Genomic DNA, 17,507 nt, shown 5'->3' with positions numbered 1-17,507 from the left:
AGCACAGAGTGGAGCCGCCCGAAGCAGGCCCGAGTGAGACAGGATGGGGTCACTAAGAGGCTCACAGGACTGTGTGAGGGAGGGAGCCGGGAAGGGGAGACTCACCACAGTTTATGGTGGGGGAACACAGGAAACAGTAGCCTCAATTTCTTCTGATGATAGGAAAAGAGCAACATCTTCTAGGGTGGGGGTAGGGGCAAAGATGGGGGGGGTGCGTAGTTTAGGGACAGTAATCCCTATTTAGTACAGACACTGAAGGAAAACGGAAAGAAAATGACCAGGGACTGAAATATAAGGTCTGAAACTTCCCTCCCATGTTAACTGTCTCAACAGATTCAAAAACATGTTTATAGCTGGTCAAAAGTACTTTGAATTAGTATCTTATGAAACAAAAAAAAATAACTTATGACAAGGCCAACTCCATTCTCAAGAGGGAAACAGGTGCAAAAATATCAAGAACTAACTGCTCTAAGCTCCACAGGAAAACGCATCTCCTCTTAGGTTTGTTACTGAGCTACATGCCCAGAATAACGCGCACACCTGCAGGGTGAAACACTCAAGCCTACGGAATCAGAATATATCCAATTTAAAACTAACCAGTAGCTGACTTCTTTCCATCATTTATCTGGGAAGCAGCGTGTACTGGTTGGACAGAAACCTTTAGTTTCTACATCAACCCTTCCCTTGAAGCAATACCAGCTTCTGGCCATTGTTTTGGGTTCACTTATTTTAAGGAACAGGCAGGAAAAAAGCAGTTTCACTGTTTGGTTTCTACAATCTTAAACTCAAGTCTCTCAGCATCACCTAGTGGTTTGCTCAATAACTGCAAGTAACAAAACATTCCAAATAGCCATCTATCCACAAAATGAACAAGGCCAAAACTCAGACACACAATGTGGAACAATATGACACTCGGGACATTTATCAGAGAATGTACTGAACTAGCTTCAAGTCTTTAACATTCTTCCAAAAGAGCCTCTGGTACAGGGGTACGTGGTGGGTCAGTTAAGCGTCTGCCTTTGAAAGGCTCAGGTCATGATCCTGGAGTTCCAGGACTGAGTCCTGCATCAGACTCCCCGCTCAGAAGGGAGTGTGCTTCTCCCTCTGGCCCTCCCCCCTCTCATGCTCTCTTGCTCTCTCTCAGTCTCTCAAATAAATATTTTTAAATTAAAATAAATAAATAAATAAAAGAGCCGCTGGTACGGGGCGCCTAGTGGCTCAGTCGGTTGAGCAGCCAACTCTTGATTTCACTTCTGGCCGTGATCTCAGGGTCCCGGGGATCGAGCCCCGCGTTGGGCTCTCTGCGCTCAGTGGGGAGTCTGCTTGAGATTTTCTTTCTCCCTCTGGTCCTCCCCCTGTTCACTCACTCTCTCAGTGCTCTCTAAAATAAATCTTTTAAAAAAGAGCCTCTGGTATAACAGTCATAAGTTTGTAGATTAGTATCTTTATAGACTCAGAACATGCAGAGAACACTGAACAATCTAGATTTTCCTTAATCATTATGGTACTATTCTAGAAAAACTTTCTCTACACTGGAAAGTCTTACATAAGCTAAAATAGAGTGTCACTCTGTCGTTAGTGTCTTCCAGCTAGCCTAAACACTACTCTCAAAGTAAGACGGACAGACTAGAATGGAAGCAGCCTTCCCTGAAGGCACCTAGAGCAGGACATGGCCTTCCTCCATGGCAGCAGGCACCATGGACTCCACCTTGTATCAGAGGTGTGCAGCTCCTTCCAGGCAACTCCCTCACACTGCTCACTGCTCTGCTGAGTCCTCCCTGGCCAGGTAACAGAACTTCCAGGCCTTCTTTGTCCCAGCCTCATCCTGCCATCCCAAGGTTCCAGCAGATCTCCTACTGGCCCCTGGACCCCAAACTCCTCTGCGAATGATTACTGCTCTTTCTGCTACTAAGAGGAGACATCTGTGCCTGCCCTTATTCTTTAGACGACACTCATGACAAGGCCGATCATTACTCACTGACCCTACAAAAAGTACTTATTAAGAGTACAGGGGGTGCATTAAACACCTGGAGACTAAAGTTGTTGGTTATGGTAAATGACTCCATTCGAGCTTATTAGAAATGACCCAGGGAACTTTGAAAGTCATTCTTCGTTCACAAAGCCTCCAGGTGCCCCCATGAAGGAGACAAGAGCCCAGGAAGACAAACCAGACAACCAGAGTTCAAAGCCTGGCTCTGCCACTTCATTCTGCAACCTGGAACGGAAGACCTCTCTCCTCCCTTATAACAGAGCCAGCAAGCCGCACCATTCCCAGCTGCAGTGAAGACACGAAACAATGTAATAGATGTCTAGAGAACACCTAGCAGGACGGCCAGCTCATCACAGGCGCTAATAATCCTTATGAGAAAATGAAGAACTGGGGCGCCTGGGTGGCTCAGTCGGTTAAGCATCCAGCTCTTGATTTCAGCTCAGGTCATGATCTCAGGGTCCTGGGACTGAGTCCCGTATCGAACCCGTCAGGCTCTGTGCTCATGGCGGAGTCAGCTTGAGGATTTCTCCCCTGCTCCCTCTGCCCCTCCCTACCACTCACTCTCACGGGATCCCCCTCTCTCTCTCTCTAAAATAAATAAATCAGGGGTGCCTGGGTGGCTCAGTCGTTAAGCATCTGCCTTTGGCTCAGGTCATGATCTCAGGTTCCTGGGATTGAGCCCCACGTCGGGCTCCCTGCTCAGCAGAAAGCCTGCTTCTCCCTCTCCCACTCCCCCTGCTTGTGTTCCCTCTCTCGCTGTGTCTCCCTCTGTAAAATAAATAAATAAAATCTTTAAAAATCAATCTAGGGGAAAAAACTGATGTAGACGGGAAGAGAAAGAGAAAGAAAATTTATGGGAAACTTTAAGTGAACCAACCGTTTTCAGTACTCTAATAAGTTACATTAAAGTATAAAACATTTTGTGACTATACATAGTTCTATTTCAAAAGATATAAAAGCTTGTAAAAAATATTTTGTCTAGGATTTTCTCTTAAGAAGCAAATATCGAAACAATATCAAGTTTTGGTTTTGTAACATAGCATATATTGGGCCTTTCCCCCTCAAGAATTTCAGTAACCATAAACTGAGCCAGACACCAACATTTGACAAAGTATGTCAGTGTGCTCCCTCCTCTTCTCCCGCCTAGTGAAACACACACATGCGCACGTGCATATACTGATAATCCTTATTCTTGTCCACAGTCACCTGTCACTATTACTGAATCCTGCTGCTATAATTCAAGTGAATTATTCTGGACTTGCAGACAAGCCAGGATGATAACTGCTTTTAATGTTTTGGTGTAACTCTTGGCTCCAGTTCCATTTACTATTGTATTCCTATCCTAAAGTCCAACAAGCACTGTAATTACTGAGGTCAAAAGCATTAAAGCCAGGCAGGGCGCTGCCAAAGGACAGAAGGCAGGGTACTTCCTGAGCTTGAAGCTCGAAGACTGACCTGTGCTGCAAGCAAAGTCATCACTGCTGGTTCTCTATCTCACCTTCTTTTAGGACAAAAAATCAGAAGTTGACTGTAGTAAAACTTCTCCAGAGGCCTTTCCAATTCATTATTGTCCATGTGACTTACTACTTAGATCCACTGAGACAGCAACCTTAGGGAGGACGGCCTCCTCGACCCACCCTCTCACACGGCTGGTGGGGCTGCCCAGAACAATGTAACCAGAGCCGCACAGAAGGCCAGAATGACTCCATAACACATGAAAGGTACAAAACTGAAACTGGTGTCTTCACTTTCGTAACAATTTAAATATTAGATGGCTGAATTAAAATTCAACTTTCTTATGAAATCTGCCAACGTACAGAAAACCCTGAGTGGTTAAACAGCCTTTCTCATAATTCAAGACATACACAGTAGCCCGCATATGTTGCCACAAATCATTCCAATGAAATGATTTACAAACTCAGTGGCAACACTTGCACTGTGAACTTTTAAGTCAATATAAGGTAGGATTATTTTTACATGTACTTTACGCATCAAATTTTGTTTTCCTAAAATCGGATGTAGAGGTCACATTACCATTTAAGTCCTATGAAAATACAAGGTTAAGAACTCTCCTTGATTCTTAAGGCCAAATATGTGGCCTGTAATCAACATTCTGATGCTGCTGACCTGCTTTTCTGTCCCCTTCCTCAACTACCCAGAACATCCTGCAAGTGTTTCTGTTTTCCTCCTTACCTCACTTCTAGCTAGCTTGGCTACCTAATCAGGTGGAGAACAGCAAAGTAACCAATAAGTACCGCTGTCTACTGGCTGTAGCTGTCTACTGGCTGTAAATCAACGTATGCTTTATAACTGGAGGGGTCTCAATTCAGTTCTAGAAGACAGAGACATCATAAATACCAGCAAGAATATACACACACTGAATCAGATAGGGACTGAACTCTCCACGCACAGGCATGGATTCCTACAAACAGGTGCTATACCTTTTCAGCTTAGGGTATGCTACATTATCACTACCTTTGCTATTTTGGACAATTTGAAAAGGAAATGCAAAATATTTAAGAAAACATTTACCAAAGAAGACGTTAAGTATAAATATAAGCCACCAAAAATGATCACAAGGTTTGTATTTGTTTACATTTAAAATAAATACAGACACAGGAATTCATTTTTCTGAGCAGATCCAACTTATAATGATTTTGTTGCTCTCTAGGAACAAATCTTCGATATAAAACTACTGTGCAAAATCATATATTAAATAGGTTTTGACTAAAACTCGTAATAAATGGTATGACTAGGTGTTTCAATTCCCTCACAGAAAAGATTTTTTTAGAGCTGTCAAAGACCTCAGTTTACTTCGTTCTCTTTCCACTGAAATTGTGACTCATTTTATGTGGGCCTTCAGCCTAGTCCTTCTCCTTGCCCACCATTACTTCCACTCCTGTAAAACAAAATACATGGATGCGAGATTTTGAAAGCAAAACATAAAATACAAAATAGCTCTTTTTGTGATTCAAAAGCCTTTGATACAATTTAGGTTTGGGATATGACAAACGTTTCTTAGTAAAAACCCAGGAAGGCAAGCGTTCATCACAAGGACACGTGTGCTTCACCGCAAGGTCACATGCGTGGCCCCGGCTACGGGTGCCGGCGATCCCCGTGCTACCTGCGTTCGTCACACTTACTCTCGAACGTGGACAAATCTAGTATTTTGCAACCACTTTCAAATACAAACTACTAAGATTTTCAAGTTTCTTGTTCTCACCTCCTGGTTCAGTTGTTCCTACTGAAAAGTGGAAAATACTCCCTCTCCGAATGACAATAACCACTCGCTGAAACAAGGACCCCTCTGCAAGTCCATGCAGGCTTCTGAGTCACTGCCTACTTCCCGCGGGGCTGGGCAAGGCACTCAGCACCTCAGGACAAGTCCTCTGCCCTTCCAACTCCTTAAATCAGAGTTTACACTTAAGAAGAAACAGCCAATGGAAGCAAAATGTTGACAGTCTAAACCAAGAAAGTGAAAGCAGAACCCGCTAAAGTAATGGATAAACAGTTACAAGAAGTCACGAGCTGGCTGTATTTCCGTTCAAAATGCCTTATATGGTGTTCTTATTCTTTGTTTACAGTTGGTGTGTCCTATTTTGTATTTCACTGGTGGTTATACAAAAATTAGTTGGCATTCATGAAGCACAGACTTAATGATAGGGCAGAGAATGCAGAAATGTGGACATCCAAAATAAATGAATCTGGGCTTAAAAAAAAATCAACTGTGGATATTGATATTATTCTAAGAATTCAAAAAAACCAAACTTGATGTCTGAAATGCTCCCTCTTTCCCCATAGTTAATAAATATAATCAACAAACATAAAAATTACTCTCTTAGTAGAACCAGTTAGATGCTTATGCTAATTCTAGGAAAACCAACATCAATCAAGAGATCTTTTAATGGAACTAGAATCTCACACAGTTAAGTGCTGTTTAAAACAAGTGAGCCTACACTTAAAAGCATGCCGATTCAAGGGAAGTTTGTGGTAGTGGATCTTACTTATAACAAACTGAATATAGTTCATCATTTTTATAAAGTAAACCTCTACGTAGGAGAATATGACAAAGAGGAAAACTTCTAAGCAGCACCACTTCACCTAAGTTGTGTGTGATCCCAAGAGTCATTTAGTGTCGGCGCCGCTGCTGCATGGTTTTATAGGAAGCACCACTCAAAACTGTCAGCAGCTACGTTCCAGATTTCTAAGGCTCCGTAAAAAGGCTCAAAAGAATGAAGTATTTTAAAAAGAACTACAGTTTTGCTCAGATAAGTAAAACATCTTCTTAAGTGGACTAATCATAGGATTAAGGAAATAAACCTGCTGGGGAGGCACTGCCTCAACTCACAAATACTTGGACTGTGCCCAGCAATGCTCTCCCCCGCCCCCATACGAGTAGCTGAGAGCCTCCACAGCAGGTTACCTGCAAGTGAACAGATATGAGCAGGTGAGATTTTAACAAATGTACAACATAGCAAACTATGTATCAAACCACCTTTAAAGTCACAGGATTAAAATGTTTCAAAACATTCAAAATGAAGTTTTTCTTAAACAGTGAGAAAATTTCCTAGAAATGGGAGGTTTTTAGGAACAGAAGTATAACACCTTCATAACTTTGAACTTAGAATGCACATTTTTAAAAGCATCCCACTAATGCATTTCTCATACAGAGTTTAAAAATAAAACTTTTAACATACTGATCTATATGAAGGTTTACACCACCTTATCCTGTGACAGCTTTCTCTTGCAATGAATACATTCCAAAAGTTGTCCACCTAACTTTAAAAAACATATATATAAAGCCCAAAATGACTGGCCTACCAATTTTCTTATTTCAAGAGAACTCGAGGCACCAAGATTATTCAAAAGGATGTGTTGATGGAACTGGGACCACTCATAAAAGGGTGTGTACTGTGCAGCTTGCTACTGGAACTGATCCTCATCCTGGGAACAGATGCTGTCAGATGCTCCAAATGCTGAATCAGTACATTTCATATAAAGCCTAAATGAGACAGCTTATTTCAACTCAGCTAATGAGGCAAGAATCTGAAGAGCTTGCTGCTGAACCTCTTGGTGTGGTGAAACCGGAAGAAATACTCTGGCTTCTGAGACATGTATACAGGTGCACAGTCTCTGCATTTCTGACTTCCTAGTTTAACTTAGAAACAACTGCAGATTATGCAGCTATTTTTACTGAAATCCACCCTCCTTCTGAGCCTGAGTGCTCGAAACAAAGCATAAACTTGGGCCTAAATTGTTGCAGTTTTTCTTTTCCTGTCAACAGCTAACCTTGGTGTTCTACAACTGAGTAAAATCCATTTACTCAATCCAAAACAGGCAATAATAAGAAAAAAAAAAACCAAATGCCTTCTTACATCCTCAGAAATACAGGGCAGAAACAGCGCAAAGTGAGTCCAACTCAAGGATTACAAAGCAAAGGTGAACAACAGCTGTGACACGGACAGGACAAGGGCATTCAGCCCCTCGCTGGAGCAGAATTACTGGATCAAAAGGCAAGGACGTGGAAATGCCCTCTGTCCACAGAGAAGGACTGGTAATAGACATGGAGTGTTCACTTAACAGAAAGGTATGAGCCCCCCAACCCACCCGCATTGTGAAGTATCATTTTATTTCTAGACAGAAAGCATTTAAGGCACAGACAGTCTTGAGAAATTCCTACTGACACACAGGTCACCAACTACTGCTCTGGGTAACAGTCTAGCACACAGTTTTATCAGCCCAGACAGCCTCAAACTTATTCAACAGGAGCAGAGATCTGCTCCCACCTTCACTTTCAACCTGTATCTTCTGAACTATACCTGCAATCTTTATGGCTACGGGATCCTCTGAAACTGGAACAAGCCCTTCTTTGACTTCAATCTGCTTTTCAGAGACCAGGGGAGATGTGGCGGGAGGGGAATACTTAGTTTCCACAGAAGCCACGGGCGAGGAGGAAGAGGGCTTAGAATCATGAAACAGACTGGCCCATGACTTAGGCTGGCTAGCGGGAGCGGTGCCCGCCGCAGAGGCCGGGGCGTCGGCAGCAGGGGAAGCACTCTCGGCTTTAGCTGGGTCCGAGTCTGTGCTTTCCACAGTGTGCAACTCGACTCCATTGGCAGCTGAGCCCTCACCGGAGGATTCAAGTATTTGTCCATTAGCAACTCCAAGGTTTTCAGTAGTATGAGTTCCCATGTAAGGCTGAGCCACCGCTGTCCTCAACAGGCTGTCCCTGCCAGTCTCTGCAGGGAGGCAGGACTGTTCCAGGTCAGCCCCGTGGCAGCCCTCAGGCTGCCCTGCAGTCCTGGCATCACTGTCGAGGGCTCCGGGGAAAGGCCCACCAGGCACAGCGTCACTGACGAAGTCCATGGAATCCTGAAGGCTGTTGAAAGTCCTGCGTGTCCCCGACAGGGGCACATCGCCCACTAACTCTGCATCCTCTGAGCCTACGCTGTTTGGGACTGCTGGATTGGCATGGCCATTGACCAGGGCTTCCGTGGGAATACCACCCTCACCACCATCCTTCAAGTAACTGTAATATCCTGGGGGACGTTTTTTCTTCTTTTTACGCTCCCTTTGTCCAAGACCACCCGCGACACCATCACTTTCTAAAACTTCCACCTCTGCACTCGAACTGCCATCCAGGGCAAGAGCAGAGCCTGGGTACTGGCAGTCAACAGAGCTGTAGGTCACTTCTTTATCTAGGTCATCAGGGGTCTTTTTGGAAGTTGTGCAACTGAGAATAAATTCAGGGGCCTGAGGATTCAATGTGCTTGAAATACTGTAGTTGGGAGTTCTCGGCAAAGTGTCACTGGGTTCAATTACTTCATTAACGCCAAATTCAATTCTCTGATATTCTTGTCCTGTTTAGAAAGAAAATGATCAGTAAATATGGCATTAGTTAAGAACACAGCTACACAAACTATAAGAGTCTCAATAATTTTCTTTTTGAAGGTAAAACCTTAAAGTCTTCTAATTAACACAGCTATGACATTTCATTTCTGTGACAAATAATTTGCCAAAAATAAGTAGTGACTATAAAACCGTATTTAATGTTAGAGCTATGAAAACCAGAAACCGGTCTTCATTTTCCACTCTCCGGGTAGCTAAGGGAGACTTTCAGAAAGTAGAAATTTAAATGAAATTGTAATAAAAAGCAAATAATATTTTGCCTGTCTAAAAACACCCCTCAATGAAATCTGACTTTATTGGCTTACTTTCTGAGACTAGGGTATAGTTAGTTATTTTGGACAACTTAAAAAGAAAATCATGACAACTAACTTAGGGATTTAAAGTCACTGCTATATTTATGGCTTCCCTAATTAGTGTAACTTAGTAATTCAGAAAGTATGCATTATGCCAAGAGTTCATCCTCTCTCTAAAAGAGCTCTTCAGAGCCATGCTCTCAAATTCTCCATCTCCTGACCTCCTCCACTGACAACCTCAGCTGCAGTCTGCAGACAGCCTTGCATGAATGCACGTAAATGTGCGCTAAATGAACTCATAGTGGATCAACTCCAAGGCTGGTAGACAATACTTCCAAAAATACCAAAGGACAATTAGGACTGCAAACTTTTAAAAATTTCTTTGGAACCCTTCAGTACTTCCTGCCAACTGGCTAGCGGGAGTATAGACCATCTACACATTCCACCCATCCCAAAATGTACATTTTTTTCATAGCTCACATTTCTGAAATTAGGTTAAGTTGTAGAATCGGCTGCATCTTTCAACAGATGTCAAGCATCAGTGTCATCTTATATCTGATGAAACAGTTATAAACTCTGAAGTTACGGAAAGGACACATGCCTTTTCATCTAACTGTAATGCATAATTGAAGATCTCTCTGAATCTAGCACAAGAGGCCAACTTCTTCTCAAGACATTAAAAAAAAAAAAATCATACTACCGCAAGGACTGTGCTCTACTACAAGTAACTTAATATTTTTCACCTTGGAAGTTTTTCAACAAGCAGCCCCTAAGAGAGGCCCGTTATATGCAAGGTAGTTGGGGACAGGGTCGCCACCAGTCTCCTAATTCTTCATCTGCTTTGTGATTACACCTGGGAGGCGGGGGATACACCTTCCCCCCAACAACAAAATGTTCCTGGAAAAGAAATACTAATGATGGCTATACCTAACAGCACACTTTCATATAAAGTCACCAAGATGAGCATTTGAATCCTTTGGCCTCTGAGCACTGGTCTTTTTTTCCTTATTTTGAAAAGAATCACCAAAGAGAAATTAATTTCTCTATTATTACACCAGAAGTAAACTGTCCATTTTGATTTGAGGCATTACCTATTCCATGACACTTGAAGGGTGCAATGCCACTACATGGACTGACATGGATGTACTTGAGGAAATGAAGAACACTCCACAGGGGGGAGGCTACCCTTTGGAGACTATAGTGTGCAATGTGAAATCAAAACAGACATGCGTTGTGGCATGCAGCCTGTGCGAGAGTTTAATTATTTCCAATAGATACAGTGCCTTCCACATTTCAATCCTTAATCTTATCGTATCACAGAATATTCTAGAACGTGATAGGACATTTCAATATACTAAGGTTATTACCAAGACATTCAGCCCGTATAGGGTCTCACTGTACCACTGAAGGGCAGAGAGTCCTACCCAGAACAGTTCCTCTTCTTATCCACAACACGTCTCATGGACACAACGTGCGCACTGCACTGCACAGCAGAAGAGTCAGCACGAAGCCCAGTCTGTGGGCTGAAGGAGTGGTGAAGCCTGCAAACCCAGGCTTGAAACAACACAGTCGATGGACTGAGTGAATGGGGCCTCTGTGCTCAGGCCAGGCAGACAGTGGGCTGTTGAGAAGGGAAACTAGCTCAAATAAGACAATGCCATCCCAACACGGCACTCTGCCAAGCGTGCTCCTGCAGCGCCCAGGGTGCTGGACAGGCCCCCCAGTCTGCAACGCTCGGGGGCCCCCAGAGACTGTCATGCCCTCCAGGTCTGAGAACTGCTGCTGAAGTGGCCTCCTCAGCTGATTTCTCCAATTAAGAGAGCACCTAGCTGTGTGCAAAGTGATTATCACAGAGGGCACAAAGATTAGTACGGCCAAGTCCCTGCCTCAGGGAGTGACACTGACCAGGAGAAAACCACCCTGGGCAGCAGCTGCCGGGGCAGAGGAAGGGCAAGACAAGGCCCGGACAGCTGCGCAGAAGGAGTGCTTCCAGACACAGAGAGCCACGGCCAACTTCAGTCGGAAGCTACAGAGAAATCAGTGGGACCGGCAGGACAGCTGGCGGGGCAGGGAGTAGAGGCTATTTCCAGCTCTAGGATCAGACTAAAAAAAAGCAGAAGTATAGAAGGCACGCTGTGATGAGGAGCCCCTGCAAAGAGCTTCCTGTAGCTGCCTACGGCGGGAGGCAGAACAAATCATCCTAAATCGTTCGTCCAAAACCATACTGAAGGTTTACAACACTCCAGATCCTACGGTGTGCGGCTGCTGAGCACACAGAAATCGATGATTATGATCTCTGCCACCCAGAGTCGAACTCTGTCTAAAGAGGGAGGCAGACCCATTACTGGACAGCGGGACAGGCACTGTAAACGAAATAACTGTCATAGAAACACAAGAGAACAGAAAAGGCCCCAGAGAAATGGGCTTTTAAGCTGGCCTGTCACTGCCAGCGTGAGCAGGTGGCAAGATCCCAGCTGTGTTTTCGGCAGATTAAAACATGGACTTGAGAGGACAGACAATGGAGAAAAGGAGCCACGAAGCAGGAAGTAAGGAGACAGGACAGCCCAGAAGGAGGGGTGCGGTGTGAGCCAGGGAACGAGAGGGGCTGGAGAAGTAGCCAAACTGCAGCCCGGGCCCCTGCGAGGATGGTGAGGCCATGAACCGAATGAGAAAGAAAGGAATAACACGAAAGGGGAAAGAACAAAACATTTTAAAGCACTGAGCAGACATCCGTAGCATGCTTACTATGTGCAAAGTACTTGGAGAGAGAAATCTGACAGACTCGGAACCCAGCTGCTCTGAAGGCTGGGCAGCCAGGGAGGGCGTCTGGACCCCTCCAGCTCACTCCATTTCGCTCTTGTCCAGAGCCACCACTAGAACTGCTCTTTTTTTTTTTTTTTAAAGATTATTTATCTATTTGACAGAGAGAGAGAGAGTGCGAGCACACAAGCAGGGGAAGCAGCAGGCAGAGGGAGAGGGAGAAGCAGGCTCCCCACTGATCAGGGAGCCCAATGTGGGACTCAATCCCAGGACCCCGGGATCATGACCTGAGCCAAAAGCAGACGCTTAACTGACCAAGCCACCCAGGTGCCCCTAGAACTGCTCTTTCCCTCAGGCCCCCAGATCACGGTTTCCTACAAAATGCTAAGAATGTTAGATACTATCAGCTCTCTAATTATACTGTATATAAAAAGTCTGGACACGTTCTTCAAGGTTTATGTTTAAATTATAATGAAAACCCCGATCACAGGTCTGACCATGCTAATGAAACAGGGAACCAGGCCCCTGGCTCTCAAAGCAAAGGGTCAGCATCTGCTTCTCCAAGGCCAGCAAGGGCCTTTAATGATCCAAACCGTACACTGGGCCACACAGATCGGACCTGCGCCCCGGCAACCCGCAGTAACCAAAAAACCCACCATTACTCAACCATACAAAATCACTGCATCTCAGTAAGCATCGTCCCCAGTAATGAGCTCTGTGTCTGTGACAGAGACCAAAAAGTAACAGACTGGGAAGTGAAAAAGTCCTTTGACTTCCCGAGAGCATTAAGTGACAGACTAGGACATAAATGTAAACTGTAGAACAGATCTGAGCTGTCACTGAGCCGTGCAAAGAACACATTCTCAGAGAATCACCAGCTCTGGGCCCAGGAGCCTCGACAACCAGAAGAAAGGCCACTGGAGAACTTTTACAAAAAGCACTGGCTAGGCACTGGGAGCAGCTCTCCAGCCACAGCCCCTCATCCCCTGAAAATGTACGCCTGTGCAAAGTTCGTCTCCACCCCCTTCTTGGTCAGGAGCACCTCTCAGCTGTTGAGCCGATCACTGTCTGCAGTGGTGCTAAAACCACCAGAGACACTGACAGATGAGAGCCTCAGCAGCTTGGCAGCCCCACGTCCCCTAACCTCACGTATTCCTAACCGCAGCTTCCAAACCAGCGCCATTTCAAGGGACATCGACACAGCAGCCAAGTTCATTGGGGCTGGGGCTGCCACGGTAGGGGTGGCTGGCTCTGGGGCTGGAATTGGGACTGTGTTTGGGAGCCTCATCATTGGTTATGCCAGGAATCCCTCTCTGAAGCAGCAGCTCTTCTCCTACGCCATTTTGGGCTTTGCCCTCTCGGAGGCCATGGGGCTCTTTTGCCTGATGGTGGCCTTTCTCATCCTCTTCGCCATGTGAAGGAGTCGTCTCCACCTCCCATAGGTCTTTCTCCCGTGTCTTGTCTGCCCTGTATGTTCCTTTTCCTATACCTCCCCAGGCAGCCTGGGGAAAGTGGTTGGCTCAGGGTTTGACAGAGGGAAGACAAATAAATACTGTATTATTAAGAAAAAAAAAAAAAAAAAAAAGCACTGGCTACAAAAGATACACGTGTGCCACTGAGAATGGTCAAGAAAAAACAGGATCAAACAACTATTTCCTTAACTAAACCTTGAACATCTGACACTCCGAAGCACAGAATATACTTCATTAATCAAAATGGTTCAGAGATTAAACATGCTATAGTTTATAGCAAAAACCTCAAGCAGTAAGAGAATGTTTATTCGAAAAGTATGAACCAGCAGGAAAACATGATTTCCAAAGAGACTGCCCCCTCCCCCACAGCACACATGGCCAGAAAGCACGTCAGAGAGATAAAGGAGAGAACCAGCTTACCATCGGGTAGTTCATCTGTAGCTTGTGTGCCACACAGAACTGTTCCATTGTATGGAGGAAGCTGCACAGGGAATTGGAAAACAAATTTTAATTCAACAAAATGTTAAAACCCAACACATTCTTTTTCATTAAAACTCTTTATCCAACTTTTCTCGTGACATTTTTTTAAACAAAGTAACATACATTGAGACAGTAAAATTAAATCACCTTCATTTAAGATAAAAATACCATAGGAATCGTTTCAAATATTGTCATTAAGATCCAAAAATGAGGCAAAAAATAAAAATAAAAAAGATTCCAATGGACGTGTAAGTCAACTACAATAAAATGCCACAATAAACCCTTCATTTCGTAGGATGTGAGAGACTGCCCACAGATACCACAGCCACTGTTCTGGGCCACTAACAGAGGTGAGTCTTAGTGACCGCATGCATGTTACCCTCGCAGCACTGCATGTCCGCCCAGCAGGGCAGGCCAGGACCGGGCCCCCGGGAAAAGTGCAGAGAGCCCACAGAGAAGTCTGGGAACCACGGCTCCCTTTTTACCACAGTGCCTTATGTAACTGAATTAATGGCTGAAATCACATTCCTTGTTTGGGAGAGAGAAAGCAAAATGGCAAGTAAATGACCTCTTTGTAAAAACCAGGAAGGTATTATGAATATTCCCAATTTTTCTTCTTCCTAGCCATCCCGTAATATTTAAGAACTGGAAATGTTTCCAACGGACACACTGGGGATGAGAAAGTTCGGGATGGAAGGGATAAGGTAAGTAGACTTAAAAGAGAGAACAAAAGAAAAAAGCCATGACATCCTAACACAGCACTTCTCCAAGTGTGCCCCCCACAACACCTGGGGTTCCCGGATGGGCCCCGCAGTGTGCGACGCTCAGGGGCCCCAGCAATTCTCAGGCTGGCTACTGTCTGAGAACTGCTGCGAAAGGGACCTCCTCAGCTGATTGCTCCAATTAACTCTTAACAAGTTGATTCAATGATCACAGTAAGGAAGTTCTCTCCCCCAGGGAATGAATGACAAGTAAGAACCTAAGGAAACAAAGGGCAGTTCAAAACGAACTGAAGGCTTGCAGGACCTGAGAGCTGCACGTTTGTCCCCTGGGGGTCGCCCCGTGACCATCATGCTGACGCAAAAGAAGCCATTCTGAGTGCTGCCAACGGCTACACCTGGCCTTGCACCTGCAGCACAAAGATCAGTCAAACGCTCGCACACGGTGCTCCAGCATTTACCGTTGGCACAGACACATGGAGCAAAAAAGGTGCATCTGAGAACCAATTTCAGGTTCATGTCCCCCTGCAGTCACAGAAGAAGTTTAGCAAACTCCCAGATGCAGAATACCTTTTCTTTTTCTATCAGTGACACCAGGGTGCCCCCTGGTGATGGAAATCTATACAACTGTGAGACACTAAAGTGCTTGTTTTTTGTTTTTGTTTTTTTTAAATCATGCTGCAGTTACACAAAATGTGGTTAAGTGGTAGAGACAGGACCTGAAAACAGACTCCCCACCCCAGCAGACCCCACAGCAACACTGCCATTTTCTGTTCGTGTTTACAACATTTATTCAGAGTTACTAAGCTGGTAAGAAGTTAACCGTGGGGGGGGGCGCCTGGGTGGTTCAGTCCTTAGGCGTCTGCCTTCAGCTCAGGTCATGATCCCAGGGTCCTGGGATGGAGCCCCGCATCGCATCAGGCTCCCTGCTCGGTGGGAAGCCTGCTTCTCCCTCCCCCACTCACCCTGCTTGTGTTCCCTCTCTCGCTGTGTCTCTGTCAAATAAATAAAATCTTTAAAAAAAAAAAAAAGGTAACCGTGGGAATTAGTGCTATGATGAGTTCAGGTACAAAAGGGGTGTGTGTGTATCTTTTTTACTCTATAAGCACATGGCACCTTTAACTCAACAAACCTGTCATTTATGAGATACTCCCTAGTCTGTGGTAAATGTGTATTTATTACAGACAGCAGAATGAAACTGTAAGAACTGCTCAAAGTTCCCTCCTTAACTATATAGCTACTTGAAAGAACATTAAATTATAAAATCAAAGCAAAAAAAAGTCTCACACATGAATTCAAGGCGAGCAATGTAAAAAACTGAAACCTAGTTATATTAGATACAAAGTCCAATCACCTTGGTCTGAAAACAGTGCTACCATCTTGTGAAGTCAGTACTTAGGCCCTTTGATTATGAAGGTAATATTTGAAACAAATACTGTATGATATCCCTACCTCTGGAATCTAACAAAAACCAAAACACAAAACTCCAATCAAAAACACGAACAGTGCCTGGCACCAGCGAAGGCTGAGGAAGGGGGCAGGGGAGCCGCGCACGGGATCAGGACTTCACTTGTAACCAGCAGAGAAACAAGTCCGAGGGCTCTAACGCACAGTATGGGGGTTACAGACAGCACACCTTATTATAAACTTTAAGCATGCTAAAAAGCCAGACTTTAATTGTTCCCACCACTAAAAGAAATGGTAGCTATTAAATGCTACAATAGCAATCTTGCAATAGAAATGTATCAAATCAGTATGGCGTACACCTTAGACTTACAGGATTTTATATGTCAATTATCTTTCATAAAATAAAATGAAATGTTTTTGACACCGCCACTATTTGTTCTACTGTCTAAAAGACCCTCATGAACCTTAAATCTCTCCTTCGAAATCCCACGAAGAGGGGCACCTGGGGGGCTCAGTCGTTAAGCATCTGCCTTCAGCTCGGGTCATGGTCCCAGGGTCCTGGGATCCAGCCCCACATGGGGCTCCCTGCTCAGCGGGAAGCCTCCTTCTCCCTCTCCCACTCCCCCTGCTTGTGTTCCCTCTCTCGCTGTGTGTCTCTCTCTCTCTCTCTCTCTGTCAAATAAATAAATAAAATCCTAAAAAAAAAAAAAGAAAAGAAATCCCACAAAGACACCAAGCCACCAAGAACAACAGCGCACCTGCAGCTGAACCATGCTATCCTGGGCTTGTGTGTTCAGTAACACATTAAAGTGTGCATGTGTTGCCTCAAATATTGAGTTCTGGAAGTCTCAAGAACAATGAGCGTTCTCTCCTTATTTCTGAACACTAATGACATGATTATGACTGGGGTTCAAAACATGCTTATTCAATAAACTATTTTTTCCATTTGGAGAAATTCACCTTTAAATCACAATGGCTTATAAACTAGGGCACAGCTTTAGAAAAGATACGTTACCTTCAAATTTATACTAATATTTAGGACCACACGCAGAAATCAGCTGAGGTTGTCTCTTCTGATTCTGTTAAACTGCTGACCTATCTGGCCTATGGCAAGCTTTCAAACAGGCAAACTAAAACTCAGCTGAGAGGATCAGTGCTTTAGCTGAAAGGTAGAATGTTTTTACATTTTAACACCTGCTGTTTCTCAAATTTTGTTTTATCAGTTCTGGGCCCCAAGTAGAGAAAAAATGTTGTATCAAGTTCCCAGCAGCCGAAGAAGTATATGGACACCAGGGAGGAGTTCTAGTTCATGCCAGGGGCACAGGGCAGGTGAGCGCTGGTCGGGGCTGCAGTCATTCTCAGTGAGAGAGAAAAGGCCCAGCCACACGTCACAGTTCGGGGAAGAGAATATCACGCCCACACCCAATGATCCAGCTACACATCACCCCATGAAACAGCCTGTGTCCCATGTGATCAT

The 17,507-nt window shown here is 44.6% G+C and overlaps 2 protein-coding genes across 2 annotated transcripts in view; one reads left to right on the top strand and one right to left on the bottom strand.

Moving 5' to 3' along the window:
• The window catches only part of USP10 (ubiquitin specific peptidase 10), a 75,805-nt gene that overhangs the window by 19,705 nt on the left and 38,593 nt on the right, over positions 1-17,507 (bottom strand). The window contains exons 3-4 of the mRNA XM_028095418.2: positions 13,845-13,905; positions 7,810-8,850 (exon numbers count right to left, since the gene is read on the bottom strand). Of these exons, the coding sequence (XP_027951219.1) occupies positions 7,810-8,850; positions 13,845-13,905 (1,102 nt within the window). The remainder of the gene's footprint in view (positions 1-7,809; positions 8,851-13,844; positions 13,906-17,507) is intronic.
• Positions 12,907-13,537, top strand: LOC114202289 (ATP synthase F(0) complex subunit C2, mitochondrial). The gene has a single exon (XM_028095431.2). It carries the CDS (start codon positions 12,945-12,947, stop codon positions 13,368-13,370), a length of 426 nt encoding a protein of 141 aa, XP_027951232.1. The 5' UTR covers positions 12,907-12,944; the 3' UTR covers positions 13,371-13,537.

The sequence above is a fragment of the Eumetopias jubatus genome, unplaced genomic scaffold (genome assembly GCF_037043125.1).
Source record: "Eumetopias jubatus isolate StellerSeaLion01/CBP00866 unplaced genomic scaffold, mEumJub1_p1.0 scaffold_10, whole genome shotgun sequence".
Classification (NCBI taxonomy): domain Eukaryota; kingdom Metazoa; phylum Chordata; class Mammalia; order Carnivora; family Otariidae; genus Eumetopias; species Eumetopias jubatus.
Note: the sequence above shows the minus strand (reverse complement) of the source record. Positions and strands in the feature narration are given on the sequence as shown.

Coding starts and splice junctions, on each gene's coding strand:
- LOC114202289 (XM_028095431.2), top strand. CDS start 12,945: ATGTACGCCTGTGCAAAGTTCGTCTCCACCCCCTTCTTGGTCAGGAGC.